General features: G+C 43.8%; 2 protein-coding genes and 1 long non-coding RNA gene across 6 annotated transcripts; 2 read left to right on the plus strand and 1 right to left on the minus strand.

The window, feature by feature from the left end:
- Positions 1-2: 2 nt before the first annotated feature.
- Positions 3-5,647, plus strand: LOC117584566 (UPF0518 protein GA25918). 4 transcript variants are annotated; one of them, XM_034273530.1, is made up of 7 exons: positions 3-217; positions 419-1,307; positions 1,368-1,764; positions 2,080-3,124; positions 3,185-3,742; positions 4,234-4,272; positions 4,592-5,647. In XM_034273530.1, exons 2-7 carry the CDS (start codon positions 607-609, stop codon positions 5,062-5,064), a joined length of 3,213 nt encoding a protein of 1,070 aa, XP_034129421.1. In that variant the 5' UTR covers positions 3-217; positions 419-606; the 3' UTR covers positions 5,065-5,647. The 4 variants fall into 4 exon arrangements, with proteins under 4 accessions (XP_034129421.1, XP_034129422.1, XP_034129423.1 ...); XM_034273531.1 differs by having other exon boundaries at positions 2,104-3,124; XM_034273532.1 differs by lacking the exon at positions 4,234-4,272.
- A 455-nt stretch (positions 5,648-6,102) lies between these two features.
- LOC117584248 (mitochondrial pyruvate carrier 2-like) lies at positions 6,103-6,794 on the plus strand. Its single transcript, XM_034273052.1, has 3 exons — positions 6,103-6,292; positions 6,353-6,393; positions 6,448-6,794. Exons 1-3 carry the CDS (start codon positions 6,187-6,189, stop codon positions 6,721-6,723), a joined length of 423 nt encoding a protein of 140 aa, XP_034128943.1. The 5' UTR covers positions 6,103-6,186; the 3' UTR covers positions 6,724-6,794.
- Positions 6,795-7,240: 446 nt separating this feature from the next.
- On the minus strand, positions 7,241-16,152 carry LOC117584249. Its single transcript, XR_004573834.1, has 2 exons — positions 14,711-16,152; positions 7,241-7,665 (listed from the first exon to the last, which is right to left on the minus strand). It is a non-coding gene; the product is annotated as an uncharacterized LOC117584249 (long non-coding RNA).
- Positions 16,153-17,302: the final 1,150 nt, after the last annotated feature.

A 17,302-nucleotide genomic window follows, 5' to 3' on the forward strand; every position in this document is an offset into this window, starting at 1 on the left:
CTAATCCGCGGCCACACTGCACCACTGAATACGGAAAACTTATTTAATTTTGTTTTAAACATTAGTTTTAAAAACATCGACTTGCCAGTCGTGTTGTAGTAACGCGCGGAAAATGGAGCAATGCAAAAAAGAAACAACAAGACGATGAGCAGAAGTCAGCAACCAAGACGATGACGACGACGACGACGCCAGAAACGAACAAATACCAATTCATCAGGTGAGTGAGCAGCGCAGCAGCACAGCACTAACAACAATATGGGGACTGCCTGTTCCAAAACATACATACATACAAATGTACACACACATTTGCATCATAACTATGTCATAGGCGTGCACTTGTTGTTGCTTCTGTTGGTGTGGCGATGCACGTCACGACATTGATGAAGCGAATATTCGTTAACTTTATGTATGTTTTCAGCTTTTAACTATATACGAGAATACTCACACACACAAACATAGCATAGTCTATCGGACATAAGCACAAAAACTGCGATAATATACTTACAAACACATGCCAAATTGAAGCGCGCACACACACAGACAGAAGAGCGAGTTATCAGCAAAAGAAACCAAACCAACAATCTTTGTGCTGCGGAATTAACCAAAATGAGCTGGCTGCGGTCTAGTCCGCTGCGTCAGAGTGGAAACGGGGGCGGTGGCGGTGTCTCAACGGGCCACTCATCCACGGGCAGCCTGCGACAGAGGCCCATAGATGCAGCCACCGACTGTGATCCGCGCGCCTGCTACGACAGCTTCTGCAAGCACTGGCAGCAGGCATACGACATCATCCAGCACTATGCACCGCCCAGCCATGACGATGTCCTGGGCGTGGTGTCGCATCTGGACTATATGGTGACGCTGCTACTGGTGGAGCTGCATCATTGCAACAAAGTGTCTTTACCCTCTACGGACGCGAGTGCGCCCGCAGCCCCCTGTCTGGAGTACCTGCTCAGCGAGAATCTGTTAGACAAGCTGTACGAGTGGGCCTGCACAACGGGCCGATATGCCAATGCGGTGAGACTGGAGCAGCTGAAGCTGTACGAGCTGCTCGTCAGTCATTCGCGGCATCAGCTGCTCTGCCACGAGCCCTTCCTGAGGCCACTGCTCAAGATACTGGCCTCCAGTCAGGGTGAGATCTTTCCCCCCGATCTGGAGAAGCGACTGGTCATCTTGCTGAACCAGCTGTGCGTCGTACTCATGCAGAATGTCCATCTGCTGGATCTATTCTTCTTTTCCGCGCAGACCCAAGTACAGGAACAAATACAAAATGGCAATGTGCCGCCCCCCAAAAGTGGAACCACCACCAAGTGAGTAGCAAATCCATAGCATTGTTGTTCTCTCAGTAATTCACATTTAACTACTTTCAGTTTCATAATTTTCTCGCTGCTCATTCCGTATGTGCATCGGGAGGGAAGTCTCGGCCATCAGGCACGCGATGCTCTGCTCCTTTGCATGGCGCTCTCGCAGAAGAACTCCAATATTGGCACCTACATAGCACAATACTCATCCATCTGTCCGCTGCTGGTGACCGGACTGGGCGGTCTATATTCCCGGCTGCCCAACAGCATTGAGATCAGTTCAATCGATTGGCATCGCATAACGCCGGATGATGTGACGGAGATACCAGAGCTCACATTGTTCATGAATGCCCTCGAATTCTGCAATGCTGTGGTGCAGGTGGCCCACGAGATGATCAAGCAACAGCTGCTGGACTTCATGTACCAGGGATTCATAGTGCCCGTGCTGGGGCCAGCCGTTCTACAAGTGAGTCTCGTCACGTCTCTTGTCTCTATTTACGTGCAAAACTTGTCTTCGATGCATTTCTGTGGTGTTGGTTGCAAGCGTATCATTTTGTGTCCTCTGTTCTCTGTTTTGTTTTTCTCCTTACATTTCGATGCTTTTCATGTGCTCTTCGTTCTGTTCTGTCCAAGACGAATGAATGCTGCTTGATATTGCAGTTTCTTCTGTTTGTTTTCTTCTTTTCTTTTTTTTTTGTTGTGCCTTACCTTAAACACACACCCACAAACAAACACACACCTCGAAATCTCGGAACAACTTTTTGCGCTCCCTTTTTCGCAGACACTGAAGGGCAAACATTTTCAGACGAACATCGACTCACAAATATCAGCCATGTCGTATCTGGATCTAATACTGCGCTCCATCACTGAGCCCGGCCTGCTGCGTGCTTTTGTCAAATTCCTGCTGGACACGGAGAAGTTCGATGGCGAACGGATATTGGACTCGTTGGTCGAGCGACTCAACTCCCCAGATGCCAATCTATGTATGGTGACGATGGCTTTGTTCGACACGTTGCTGGGTCTACACTGCGAGGATCTGATGCTGGAACTTTTGCTCAAATTCATGCTGCCGGGCAAGCATGTGCCCATCTCGCATCGTCACAAAATCAACAAGATCGATCCGTATCTGAATAGCAGTGATTTCTTTCTGGAACTCTCACCGGATGTCTTGAAGCGTGCCCGGGACCTGGCCAGGCCAAAGAGTTTCCACGAGCCGCAGCCCGCGTCTGGAGGAGCTGTTGAGCAGCCAGTGGCATGGCCCAGCCTGCCCTCGCCAGCCATGAGCAAGACAATTGGAGCCAACTGGAACTACTATGGCCTGCACACCGGCGACAGTTTGTATGCCAACCTGCAGGCGTATCTGTTTGAGGCGCACTGGCGCATAGCTCAGTGCCAGCGGGATTGTCTGAAGTGGGCGAATAGCTATCGGTATCAGAAATGGCCTCGCCACGGACAGGCACGTGTCCACGCGCATGCCCTGGAGCTGGCCAGGCAGTTCTTCAGCGAGTTTGGCGGTGGCCCACCCGCCATAGCCAGTGAATCGGCGGGGGAGAAACAGCTGGACAGCCTGCAGTCTATTGGCGAGTCCAGTGGCTATGAATCATTCAAGTGGCGGCCTGCCGATGAGGAGAGCGATGCCACTGACCTCACTACGACAACAACAGCAACGACAGCGAGTGAGGCGGATCTTGAGCACAATAGCAGCAGCATCAGCAGCGGACGACGGGCAGAATCTTGGCGTATCTCGCACAACAATCGTAACGAGCTGGTGCTTACAGATTTGGATTTCTCAGAGGATTTGTTTGCGCAGGGCACCGTAAGCTTAGGTAAACATAGAGAGGAATGAAAATCACAAATATAATTTAACTTTTTCGATGCATTTGCAGGTCCCTTTCTCAATGCCATTTGGGGAAAACTGCAAACCTTTACGAGCAACTCTTTGTATGTGAATTTACACCTGACTGGGCTGATTACACGCCTGGCCTGGTACCCGCTACCGCTGATACACTCGCTGCTGTTGCGTTCTGACATAGCCATCACCTCGGACACGCCCTCGTTCCATCAGGTGTTGCGCATTTTGAAGCAACAGATCGATGCCGAGCTGCCAGTGACCGAGGATTCGCTGGAGATAATCGATGTGGCACGCTCGTCGCTGATTGATCGCGAATTTCGTCTGGTGAATGCCCGCAAGGGTAACGAGAACTCTCCCCTGCATTATAATCAGCATCAGCAGCCGCAGACGACATCCTCCCAGCAGCAACAGCAGCAGCAAGGCCAACAACGTTCCGCCTATGCGACACTGTCGGCAGCCACACCTGTGCAGGCCACACCAAGCAGCGCCTACGATCCGTTCAAGCGAAGTGATAACAAGCGGAAGAGCATCAGCAAATCAATTAGCAGCATGTTTAGCAGAAGATCCACACCCAATCCCCCTCCCTCTGCCGGTGAGTAGTCAGCCTAGCAGCGCTTTCTGCGTAATTTCTGCACAATTTGTCTTTTCAATGAAAACAAGAACTCACCAACTATACAAAAAAAACTATACAAATCTGCTGCGTTGGATGTTGGAAGAAACTTGGTTTCGGGTCGTAATAATCACAAAGTCAGACTCACACACACACAATCACATTAAAGCACTGCATGAGCCCACAGAGTGGACCAAAAAATGAGAGTTAAATGTATCTTTGGTGACCACTAAAGTCTCGCTAAAAACGAGTTTTATATGCTTACAAAAAGTGTTTTGGTCCACTTGGCTGAATCTCATGTTGGGTTTTCTGTCTTCCTCTCTCTCTGGTTTATCACACACACACATAAACATCTTGTAAAATGCCCGCTGGCGTCGTTTGTTAATAATTAATTGATTTCTTTTGTTTACTTTTTTTATTGATACTCGTACAACAATCAAAACAAAAAAAACAAAAACCAAAACAAATCTTAGCTTCATCTGGCTTATCACAAATTTACGCATTCTTCACCGGTAAATATTTCACGCTTGATAAAAAGTATTTAAAGTTTAATTAAAACTAAAACCTAATCCAAAAATTATAAAAAAAGTATTGCTAAAAATTATATTCCGTAGCTTTGTTCCCGTAGCCTGTGTAGAGGCTACGTACATAGTAAAATGCTAACCCACCCACCCCCACTAAAATTTAGAATTAAAAAAAAAGAAAAGAAAACATTTGAGTAAACCCATTTTGCTGTTGGTTGTCGTTGTCGTTGTTATTGTTGTTTGAATTAACCTACCCAAGGACTCAACATCGCCATGAAATCTTGCTAATCTTGATGCTGTCTTTTAGGAGCTGCCTCAACGCTGGTGGGAAACAACAACAACAACAACAACTCCGGATCTGGTGGCCAAGCGCAGGCATACCCTGGCCCTGGCACCTGTGAGACCAGCCTGAGCACCCACCCGCAATCGGGAGCAGCACGAACAGCAGGCTCAGCGACGCCAGCTAATGGAAACAACAGCAGCAACAGCAACGTCAGCATTGGTGGATCGACGCAAACTCTCTCCGCCCACTCCAATACCACGACACATTCGTCAAGCACATTGCATGGCCTTGATGGTGGTCCACAGACGGGCAGCTTCAACTCGGAGCCAGCTTCCCTCGATTCGGTGGCCTCCATGGGCATTATTGCCAGCACCAGCGGCACGGAGCGCACCCGGGACGTGGCTCTGTGTGCTGTCCTGCTAGATGAGTGGCTCAAAGAGTTGGCGGCTATTGCGCAGGAGCAGAGCGTTGTGCTGGTCACCGAACAACTGCTTTGACATTACCGCAGAGGTCCCTTATGATCGCATGTACACAATATTTTACGGATTTGTTGGCCTTTATTTATTTTAATCGTTTACTTTTACGAAACAATTAATTTTCATCTGTTAAATTATCGATATGATATTGTTTTTTTAACCTAAATATGTATGTATATTTTTAGCAAACCCCAACCCCATTTTAACGAACAATGCCGCAGTTTTTGAATACATTTATACACAGATAAATGTTGCACACTTATGTAAAACGCGTTAACCAGATATGATTAGGATTAAAGTTGTAAAATCCCGAATAGTACGGTGGATTCTTAAGTGTTCAGATGTAAACCATTAAACTAATTAACATTAATATGCAATATATACAAAGTTTATAGAGAGAATTTATATACGCAATACATACCATGTACACACACATACATATATGTATTTTTGCAATATATATTATTCATATATTTTATGCTCTTACCATGTACATACACACACATAACATATACATACAAATTCGAGATCAAAAAGCTTACGTTTTATAGCCAACTTGAAAGTATTAAATCGGTCCAAGTTAATGCACATACCATCCATGAAACATCACATACTCTTTCATTTGAGCAATATGTATTTACATATATAGTGTATGGGAATTAAACTCTACTTTGTTGCTGAAACTTTGCCGTTCGTTTGAGGTTTTTGTGCTCTTGTAGACAAAGTAGACAGTAGTCTTGGGGCCACAAACATTAATCTCGAGGAATAAACTGGAACAGGCCTATAAAAATGATGACTTTTTGGCTGCTTAACCCTTAAGGGAGCATGCAGTAATGGTGAATATAGATTACGTGCACATATTTTGATCAAATGGTGGACGAGCTCGATATCCCTAAATAATAGCATTGGAATCTAAATAAATAAGTACATTAGAGCTTGACAGCTATCTTCTTTGATTTGAACTTCTGTGCAATGAATCGTCACAACAACTTTTCCACATCAATCCTCCTGTTTATTATCAAGTATTTTTACTTCAAATATGTTACAGTCAAAAAGTTGTGTCACAGAGCCAAGACTATAAGTCAGGCCTCTAACAAAATTCAAAATTTAAAAAACTTACAACTTTTCGATCATTATCCAATCATGTCCAAGGGCACGGGACCTTTGTCGAAATTGTATAATGTTATCATTCTCAGCGTAGACAAGTTTGTGCCCAAAAGTGCTCAGCCGCTGTGGCAGTCACCAGCAGGTAAGTCGAATATGTGCTGTATGTAAATGATCCATAAGTGATCGAAAACTCTTTCGTTAGGACCACGCACAGTCTTCTTTTGGGCCCCGCTCTTTAAGTGGGTAAGTAACAAACTATAATACGGGTTGAAAACCGTATAAATGCTGTACATTTAGGGCCTAGTAGCGGCTGGTTTAGGCGACACATTGAGTCGCCCTGCTCAGAATATTTCGCTGAATCAATGCGGCTCCCTGGCGGTAACTGGCTTGATCTGGTCCCGCTACTCGGTGGTTATTATACCCAAGAACTACAGCCTGCTTGCTGTCAATATTGCTGTTTTTTTCATCCAATCGTTTTTGGTGGTAAAACATCTGAGATGGCGCAACGAGAAGACCAAGAATATGGTTTACAAGCATCCGTACTATCCCATCTGGTCGGGTGATGATTGGTGATGATCTGTAAAGCCACAAAACTCATTTGATGATAAATAAAAAACAAAAACACTTTTGGTTGCCGCTCTGGAGCTTTGCCGGTTTTATTCCTTTTTTTTCTTACGCATTTCGTGAAATCTTCATTATATTTTTATATGTTGCATGAAACTCTAAGATAAATATAAACTAATTTTTTCACGCCCCCCGTGCTGATGGTGTTTCGGGGGCGTAGGCTTGGGCATGTGACTTACGACTAAAGAACTACAATATTTTATGTAACTAAGTATTTCGTTTAAATGTTGGATAGTGCAATCAGCTTGAGTCCTCTGGCTGGTCCTGCTGCCGTGACTCGTGCCGGTGGGGGGCCTGCAGGGCGGCCGGGATAGTGCGCACAAGCTCTGTTGCGATTGGTCGTTCTGTCGCCAGTCGTCCTGCAGCCAATGCGCTGCCTGCAAAGGACTCATCGTTCGTGTTGGGGGATGGTTGGGTGGGGAGTCCTCGGGTCGGGGCTCGCCACAGGCACAAGTTGAATCGCAACGGGCCTGCAATGCAGTTGGCAAGCCTCGTGTTCCTCGGCACACTCACACACACACTTAAGAGGTCGTGGAGGCAAGGACTCGGTGCCCGGCCAACAGGCGTATGGTTGATATATTACTTAAACGTCTTTCCATGCGCATGTGAGCGAGGCAGGTCAGAGAATTACTTGGCAAACTTGCCACCAATCCCCGTGCAGCGTGTGAGTGAGTGTGCAACTTCCTGGACAGCTTGAAATGTTGCCAAATGCATTTGCGCGCCGATTGTGCTGGCTCTGTGCTTACCCCGCCCGCAGTTCCCCTTTTGCATCAGGCTTCAATTCCGCACTGAACTGCCATTGGTTGGTCAGGCCTGTGATAGTTTCAGTTTGGCTCTCCGCCTGGATAAACTCCCCAATTGGCCAACGAGGTTTCCTTTGGGCCTAGTCGGCTGCAACGACAAAAGATGAAGAGAAATGGAACACATTAGCTTGGGGCCAGGCACCAGATACGTCAGCAATTTAGGACACCCATTAGGAGGAGTACAGTGTACAAATAATACAACTATGAAACCCTGTGGAAAGTATCAGTAAATCAGTGTCCACCTCCTTCTCCAGAGTCCACCTATTAAATTCAGTTAAATACATATAAAATTTCGAAACTCTTATCTCTGATTTCAGTGTCAGCTAGCATCTGGTTCCCTTTTCCCGTATCCCTCCATCATCTATTCTTATCTCACGTTTTTATAGACCTAGGCCACTGTGCCACCGTGGTGTTGTGGAGGTGGAATGGGTAATGGGCCTCTGCCAAGATGGTAGCTTGCCAAAATCTTGACTAGAATTTTTCTCACGCTCGCTTCCAAAAAAACCAACAAAAAAAGACATGAAATGAAATGAAAGAAAGAAAGCATCTGAGAGATGGCGGGATGGCAATGAACTTTATTGCGTAATGCAGAATCTTGGCAAGCGGCTCGCTCGAAGGGGGATTCCCCCATACCAGTCAGAGTATTTTCCGAATAACGATGCTACAATGTAATTAAAGCGCCACCTGCCGATGGGGCCCTGCCAAACGCCTGATGCGTAAACAAAACGAAAGCTGACATAATTTATGATCATGGAGTTTTGCCAATAAGTTTTCGAGATGCCGGCCCCAGACACACTGTCTGCTTCGATCAGCATCAGCATCGGAATCGGAATCAGCCTCAGAGTCTCATCCTCATCCTCATCCTCATCCTCACCCTCATCATCATCATCCTCTTCATCACTGAATGACTTCGGGAGAGTTCTCGCATTGCCTAAGGTCAGGTCGATGGTCGCTGGTCTTGACGTCACAGAATTGTGTTATTGAACAGCTGCCAATTGCGGCCCACCACAAATGTTACTCAGTCCAGAAAATGCCGAGTTTTACTCCCCTCTCTCTTTCATTACCGATGCACGTGTTAATTGAATTATGGCCATCGGAACTGCTCCAGTGAGATGGTACCATTGGGGAGGCTAGGCCAACACGTGCTCTTAATTGCCTTTGAGGCAGCTGCTCCAACTTGGTTAAGTCAATTTATGAGCCTAATCATTGCCAAATTATGACAAATTATCCCTGCATTTATTTTTGTTTATGGTGATTTCATATTCATTATTCACTCTAGAACATGGTCGACAATTCTTTAGCTTTGAAGTGTGTGAAAATGTAAATTATGTAAGTGAAAGGCTCTTTTGGGTATGTGCTTTTGTGGTTTATCTAACGTAGACATCATCGTTGGATCAATTTTAAAATTAAAGTCAATAAATAAGGTTTTTATTTCCTACCAAAATTCCATCAGAATATCCCATCTTTGAGGCCTTCTCTGTATCATACATATATTCCAATGATCTCACCCTAGATGATCTCATTTACTTTACTATAGATAATACAATATCTTAAACCAATTGGTACCAAACGAGTGACCAAAGGAATGTGTTCATTAAATATTAAGAAAAATGATATATTAATTTTTTTATTGTGTTAAATTCGTTGCTTTTTTTCTTAAAAAAATCATCTTTTATACAGCATTCAGACGGAACGAATTAATAACTTAGATTTCTATATAGATCGTAGCCACTACGATGGATCGTCTCACGGACAGCGCAAAAAGTACGAAAGTCTTTGGCGTTTTAAACAAATTTCGCTGTCCAAATCGTTTTTCCTATTTCATTTTCCTTCTTTTTTTTTTGGGCTTTTGTTGTTTCTGATCTTTTCACTTTGCTGTTGTTGTTTTTCAATGTTTTTCCGAGGGAAAATTGCTTTTATTTATTTGTTCTAGAAGCTAAAAGTCGGCATTTTGGTTGCTTGTATTTTTCTACAATTTTTTTTGTCTGGCTGAATTTTCTTGATTTTGCCTCGCTCTTGCCGTGTAGAATTTGTACATTTACCTTGCTATTTTCGGACACACTTGACGGGCGGCCCGAAGAAGATCGAAGACGAAGGCGAAAGGCGCAAAAAGCGATAAAACCGTCAAGAGCCGAAAAGAAAAGTCCGAGAAAATTGCGCAGAACTGTCGCCTGCCCTTATGTATCCCTCCGGGTGGTGCGGTAATGGGGCTGCGGCAAGGGGAAACTGTGTTATATACCATATATAAATAGGTATGTAGACTGGCTCTCGTATGTGTTCTTGGATCTTTGAGTTGCGATGACGCGCAATTGACGCGGGCAAAGACGCGTTGAAAGCGTCGCCGCTGCGTCTATTTTTGTGGACACAACTAATACTACATCCACTCGTAGAGCGAACGCTGCAAAAGATACATTTACAGATACAAATGCATCTGGTAGTATATTTCGTTTTTCGTTTTAATCTATTTCAGTTGCTTCATCGAAAATGTATTTCGTGTGGCACTGTGGTCTGTTCGCTCGGTCTGATTTTTTTTGTTGCCTCTTCCCTCCATCTGTCTGAATCTGTCGTTTTTGTGTCTATAGTCTATAGGGCGATGCGGCACAAATTGTAATTAGTGTTCGTTTTTCTTAGCTTTAATTCGAATTTTTTTCGTTAATTTGCACGTTTTCTGTGCATGTGTTTGTGCTCATCGTAAACAAATGAACCTTGAGATCCGCAGTAAGACTGCAGTTTATTTATCTGATAGTGTTGCAAGCAACAGATTCGGGGCTCTAATTGGGTTATACTAGGGTACATAATGAAGGTTGCTGATTATATCATAGATCATCAACACAATTTATGCTAATTTAAGCTGACATTTTATTGAAATAAGTACTTGGATCTTCATGTGGTGCATGTCTTTACGAAAAGCTTTACGATAATCATAGTTAGGGATCTATAAATTTTGCTACGAGACGGGTAGCACTGTCAGTGGACGTGTTTCTAAACCAATTTTTATTCAAACAAAAGTCATATTTATTTCCCCTTTTGTAAACATCGAACCAATAATATTTTTCAGTGAATGAAAATTCTACAACTGGAGAGAGAGAAACAAGCAAAATGGTAATGATTATTTTGCGTACATTTTAGAACAACAGCAAACGTTTTTCAGCGTGGATTTATGTGTACAAAAAGTGCTCAAGTTGTTTTGTTTTATTGACTACAGCTGGAGAGCTCAAATGGCAGTGGGATGACTCAGACTTCACTAACAGAACTTTCACAGCTGTCAGCGATGTGTTCGTCTTGAAATCTGATGAAAACTGAAAGTCAATCAAAAGAAAACAGAAAATGAAGAGCAATAGAAAGATATAATGAAAATTCGGATTCGGAAACGGAATCGGAATCGGGAAATTGGCAAACAAATCTTTGAATATTAACTGTCTGCCAAAACCACCAAATAGAAGAGGGAGAGAGAGAGAGGGACAGACTCAAAAAACAAAAAATTCTTTGAATATTGGCCAATAAATTTTACAAGACGTTGACATTTGGCCAACCGGCAGGCTGAAACGGCCTTGCCAAAGGCCAATCAAACGTCATTATCTGGTTGCATGCACATAAATTTGATAAACATACAATAATCATAATGATAATTGGACACCTGTTGGCAAGTGCCAGCAAATTTCTGGCCAAGAATTTTGTTGTTTGGCCAATTCAACCACAATCGAGCAGCAACGATGACGTTTTCCGAGCGAGAGAAATACTGGGCAGCTCGTCAAAAATGTGCGTCAGCAATTAAAATCATAATGAGATTGCCAAGTTAGAGGCGCCACCGGCTCGATCCGTTGCCAGACACGCGACCCCTGGCCACGCTACTGCCACAGCCCGGCATCCCCCACACAGACGCACACACACACATTCCGCAGGATGCGTTGCCAAAGCTGCTAAAAATCTTGGCAGCAGAATATGCCGACTGCTGGCCACGTTTGTTGATGTTTATGTTGCTTGGGATTTTTGGCTTCCAGAGGCGAAGAGGGCCGGTACGGCCGGGACGTGGGCCGGGCCCAGTGATGGTGCCAAACAGGAAAGGAATAAGAATAGAAAGCAAAAGAGGACGTAGATCCAAAGCTGCCACAGCGAAGTTGGGATACGCTATAATTTGAGGAACTTTGCTAGAAATTCTGTGGATGCTTGTGACGACTTGGAAACGATCTTCTGAGAATTTGTTTAGAGCACTTTTTAGGCGACCAAAAAACGAGGGAAATCGAGAGGTAGCTACGGATATTCATGCAGACATTTGAATCTGCTTTGCAAACATCTCTTCAAAGTCGGAATACCCCCTGGCAGAGTACAACCAGTAAACCCTTTCAGAAAGAATAAAAATAACCCCCACCTCGGAACATGTCTTGGAAGATGGAACATCTCTTAAGTGTTGACTGGTGGCTGCTGACTGCAGGCTTTTTCTCAGACTGGTAGGCGCTGCCAACTGCAAACTGCGACAATGCGGCGTATACGTAATGAAGGAAGAGAAAACTGCATCCCCAACCTCACACCCCAGAGCACATAACGTATACGCAGTGCTGGACCAAGTTGCGGACCAAAATGCATAACAAATAAATAACAAAGGCCTGGACCATCATTATAAAAAAAGAATCAAAAGGGAAAAGAAATGAAAAACTTGGAAAAAAAAATATGGAAAGAAGAATGTCCGCTCAAAGTATGGCCGAGCGGGCGCACTAATAAGTTTTAAGAAAAATGAGAATGAAAAATCGTTTGTGCATTTTTATAAGTGCAAAAATATGCAAATAGAGTAAATCATTACTGGCTGGATACGGAATACTGGACCAAAGGGCAGACAAAGTTCTGGGCGGCTCTGATGACTGCAGGAGGACCACGCGGAGCACCACTGAAATCATAATTTGGCGATTTATCTGTTTGTTTGTTTTATTATTGCCGCCTGTCTAGGCCATTGAGAATTATGGTTTTCGACTGTCGGCAAAACTGAATCAGACACAAAGTGGAAAGGAAGGAAGTGGGCAGAGCCTAAAGGATGTACAACTTAAATTCTTGGCTGGGAATTTGTATTTAATGTTCTTTGACAAACAATTTCTCACTGGCAATTCAATTAGTTTTAATTGCTCGACTTGGCGTTTAAAAATGTCCTTCGCGGGCCATCAATAAAATCAATGCAGGACATAAATCTTCAAGCCTTTCATTGCACAGCGAAATGCAAAATGGGAATCGGAATTTGAATCCCAATCTCTGGCGGAAGCACTGATAAAGGGACAGAGCAGCGAGCCGGGGAGAGAGCCTTTTGTTGGCCGGACATATGCAGCCAGTCAAGGAGAAAAGACACAATGCCTTGGACTTGACTGAGTTTGGTTTAGTTGCCAATTTCCGGGCAAACTGACAAAAAAAAAGAAAGAGTGAGAGAAAAGGGATACCCCGAAAAAAAGAGAATTATTTGCCAGGATGTCCGAAACATTGTTGGTGTCAACAAATTCCTTTTCAACGGACTGCACAAAAAAAAATGTTCGACCATTGCCAGCAGAAAGGCAGCAGGAAAAAACTGAAACCAAGTGAAGACAAAATTAATGTGGAAACATTAAGGAATGCCCGGAGAGTTCTGCCCTAAGTCCTTGGCAATTAAATTTCGTGTTAATTTTTTGGCTCTGCCTCGGGAAAGATGGAGAGAGAGTACTTCCCCTCTTTCCGGCCAATTAACTATGGGAGAGGTTGAAAGATTTTTAATTGTTCTAATGGCTCGTAAATCTCTTTTTGTACAACTTTCTGATTGTTGGGACTTGTTGTGTTCCTCCGCACTGCAGACAGTCATAAATTTTGAGAATTTAAAATTTCGAATTCAACATTCAAAAACTATGAAATTTAATGGCTCCAATTGGGAACTACAAAGGCAGGCAGACACTCGGATATTTAACCAAAATTAATTGTCCAAAGTACAATGTACTCTGGCGTGTTCTGGCGTTCATTTTTTTTTTGCTTGCACGTTCATAAAAAAAAGTAATCTATCTATGAGATTAATTTCTGATATATGATTTTCGTTTTATCTTGCGGCAAATGTTTGGCGGGGGAATGTGGTCATGGCTCTTGGTGTGGAGCTCAGTCTGAGACCCTTTCCCGCACTTGTAACTCATCCTTTTCCTCTGTTCATTGAACCATAAAGGCAAGCAGTGATAGAGATCGAAGGAGGCTGCTGGTATACCAGTATGAATCCCTTGTTGTGGGAGCGAGGACTTTAACATTTTTGGGGCCAGGCCTATAAATTCGTTTGGGAGTCCGACTAGATGTTGGATGACTCTTCTCCGGACACGCCCCCCTATGGCGCATTTAACATTTTCGTTGTCATTTGTGCACTGCACTCGGCCTTATTTATGTGGCGCCAGGATGTGGCTCTGTGAGCTCTTCCTATGCGGGATTTTTGGGTCTTGAGGATGAGAGGATGAGATTTCACTCTTTTGGCGTACGATTATCACCATGTGGCAACAGCTGGTCTTGGCGTGTGAGAAACGGGGTGTTGAATGCTGTGTATGTGTTTCGGTTGAAAGGTTATCATAAGCTTTGGGTGGCAGGCTTGGCCTTAGTAAAGCATAGATTAAATGGCAGTAAATGTTTTGGGACGAAATTTAAATATCTACATATTGGCAATAAAAGCAATAATTGTTTTGGGAATACATTTAAATATCTACATATTGTGATGTAATAAATGAATGAATTCATAACTTATAACTTTTTTATGCATTTATTGGCTGTTAAGAATTTGGAGTTTCTTGCATGCAAAAATCGGAAAAAAATGCATTCGATCTCTAAAGATGAATCTCGCATTTACTTTCTTTCATACTTGGTAAGAATTTAATTTTGGATTCCTCTTCTCCAAATCTGTTATTGATTTATTTCAATAAAATACAATTAACTAGATAAATCCATTTGATATTCTGTATATCTTTTCTATTCATTGGGCTTGTTTTAGAAATATACCTTAAGGTTTGAACTCTGACTTAAGTCATCTTAAGTCTATCTGCCTCTAATATATGTTCCTGATTCATTTATAGTTTGAGTTTCAATTCTGTGAATTTCTCTTATGTTTATCCCACTCCCATGAGCACCTAAAGCTGTTGTCAGAATCCCGTTTAACTTACCATTATTCTGGCACTCTTCCTAACTCAGATGTTCTCTTCTCATCCACTTCTCTCCACTATGTTCAGCTCCACTCGTTCCAACGGTCCAGCTGTGGCATGGCGTGTCATATAATCTTATGCTCGACGAGACCAGAGAAGTTCCCCGTGCTGATTGAATTTAGGTTCGATCTCAATCGAACAAATAATTGTCTACAAGTGCTGGTCATTACCACGTATTCGATGTAACCAGATTTGTATTATACATTTCACTAAGAGTTTAGGAGTATTCTTTGTTCTATTGTTGTATTTATAGAAGTTGATTAAGTGTCAATAACGTTGTAGTTATAGTTATTGCGGGGATTAAGTATTCAATATAAGTTATTGCTTTCGGTTGAGTATTTTATGTGTGATTAAATTAAATTTGATTATTGTTCATATATAGAGTAGAGAGTTTTAAGCACTACGTTCACTATTTTGAAATGTTTATAACTTTATTTGTTATTTTTGTTTGCTTTGAAGTGCCTCTCTGTGGATGATGTTGATCCTTTGAGGCTTCGCTGGCATTTGCCTGGCTCCGTTGACGTGCTGATGGTACAGGACGATTCATTACATTAAGTCTGGTCCGTTGAAACAATCAACATTGCCAAAGGTTGGTTGTTGTTCCTGTCCAGTTGCACTTTTTTGTTGGTTGTTGGTTGGGTCCGAGCCAGGCCTCCTTCTCTGGCACTCTTTTTGGCACCGCATGTTGGTCAGTCCACACACACTTCAACACACACACACACACACACACACTTTTGGACACACTTTTGCACCACAGCAGCAACTGGTTGTTGGTGTTGCGGAATGATGCTCCTCCTTCTTCTTCTTTTAATTGATGTTATTTCTGTATGATTGCTGTATGGTCGAGACGGACATGGAAGAGCATCCAGATGGTGGGGTCCTCTGTGTGGTCCATCCGTGTGTCCAATCGCGTGCGGTGTGGGTCTGCGTGTCTGCGGAGCTGTCAATTGGCCATCAACTGCTGTTTGGCCCTGCTCGATCTTGGCCCTGATGTTTGAGTTGGCTAATCAAATGGCGAGTGCGGCCAAAAAATTACGCTGCTGCTGCTGCTGCTACTGCCACTGCCACTGCCACTGGCACTGCTTACACTCCACATCCTGGCTGCGTGGCAACGTCTTCTTTGGGCCACCTTCAGGCTCAGTGCCATGGCCAGGGGGTAAGGGCCAGTTGTTGTTGGCCACTTTTCTTGGCTGGCTACGCGTCGCTCAAACTCAAACTCAAACTCAATTGGCAGTCCACAATCCGCAGTCAGAACCGGTGGCCAAGGGTCCGTCCCGGTCCCGGTTCCCGGGGCCGTGTAGCCCCGGTCCGGTCCGGTGATGGCTGCCAGCCTTTTGTTGGCTCGCAACACCAGACGCTACCAGTTTCTTGGCCAACTGACTGACGACTGCTCGCACGGGCTGCCAAAAAGCGCACCAGAGGCCCTCGAACGCTGCTTCTCTCTGTCTCTGTCTCTATCTCTGTCGTCGTTGTCGTCGTCGTCGTCGTCGCAGTCGTCTCGCTGCTTTTTGTGTCGTCATCGTCAGAGCATTTGGGTCGGTCCCATCGCCCACCGCCCCACCCCACGCTCATTCACACTCCACTCTCTCTGTCTCTATCTCTCTCTGGTGCTCTCCCATGTGCGTCGCTTGCAATTCCAACTGGCTGCGCTCCAAGCGAACGACAATCGCACAAACGGTACAAATGATCCCCCACACCCCTGACACTCTACACTGACTTTGCCGCTCGTCTGGGCGTTCGACTCTTCGGCAAATTTTCGTCGTCAGCGTCACAGCAGAAGCAAAAGCAGCCGCAGCAGCAGCAGCAGAAAAGCTTTCTCTGTGTTTTTGTTACTGCATTTCTCTCTCTCTCTCTCTCTCTCTATCTTTTGCTCTTTCTCTTCTAATGTGTTCTCAAGTTTTAAAATTTTTTGGAATATTCACGTGCCCGCATGCGAGTCCAGAGTTTTCGGTTTGGCCCGCGAAAAAAATGAACAGTGCTTGAAGATTTATGAGAGCACGTGGTTTTGGGGAACATGCAGGGAACTCGACTGTGGGTGCTCCATCTTACATAGAGGCATAGGCTAGAATTTGTGCTGAGGATTTATTTTAAGTCAGTGATTAGGAGATCTGTGCAGCTGTGGGAATATACATAATTGTTGCTGAAAACCCTTTGACCTAATCAAAAGATTTCATAATTTGAAATGAAGAACATAGAGAATAACAACCGCCATGTATTTATGTATGTACATTAATATATTTTGCAGATACTTACATATATATGAATGAATAAAACGATATTATAATTATAATAGAACAATTGAGCCAACAAATGAGCCTGCTTGACTACAGATATCTGCAGTTTACAGAATGCCCAGAAGTGTTACCTAAAAACAAGAGCTTTAGATTGTAATTCGGCAGACTAGATTTTGATTCAATAAACAATATTAATACCATTCTATATGCACTGCCTTTGGATTCACAGAGTTCAAGTTCAATGCTTTCAGTAGATGTTAATTTGCGAACTCATTTCTAAAGCGAACTTATTTCTGACTTTGGTAATCTACAATCTCTA

This window comes from Drosophila guanche, unplaced genomic scaffold (genome assembly GCF_900245975.1).
Source record: "Drosophila guanche unplaced genomic scaffold, DGUA_6, whole genome shotgun sequence".
In the NCBI taxonomy this organism is placed as follows: Eukaryota; Metazoa; Arthropoda; class Insecta; order Diptera; family Drosophilidae; genus Drosophila; species Drosophila guanche.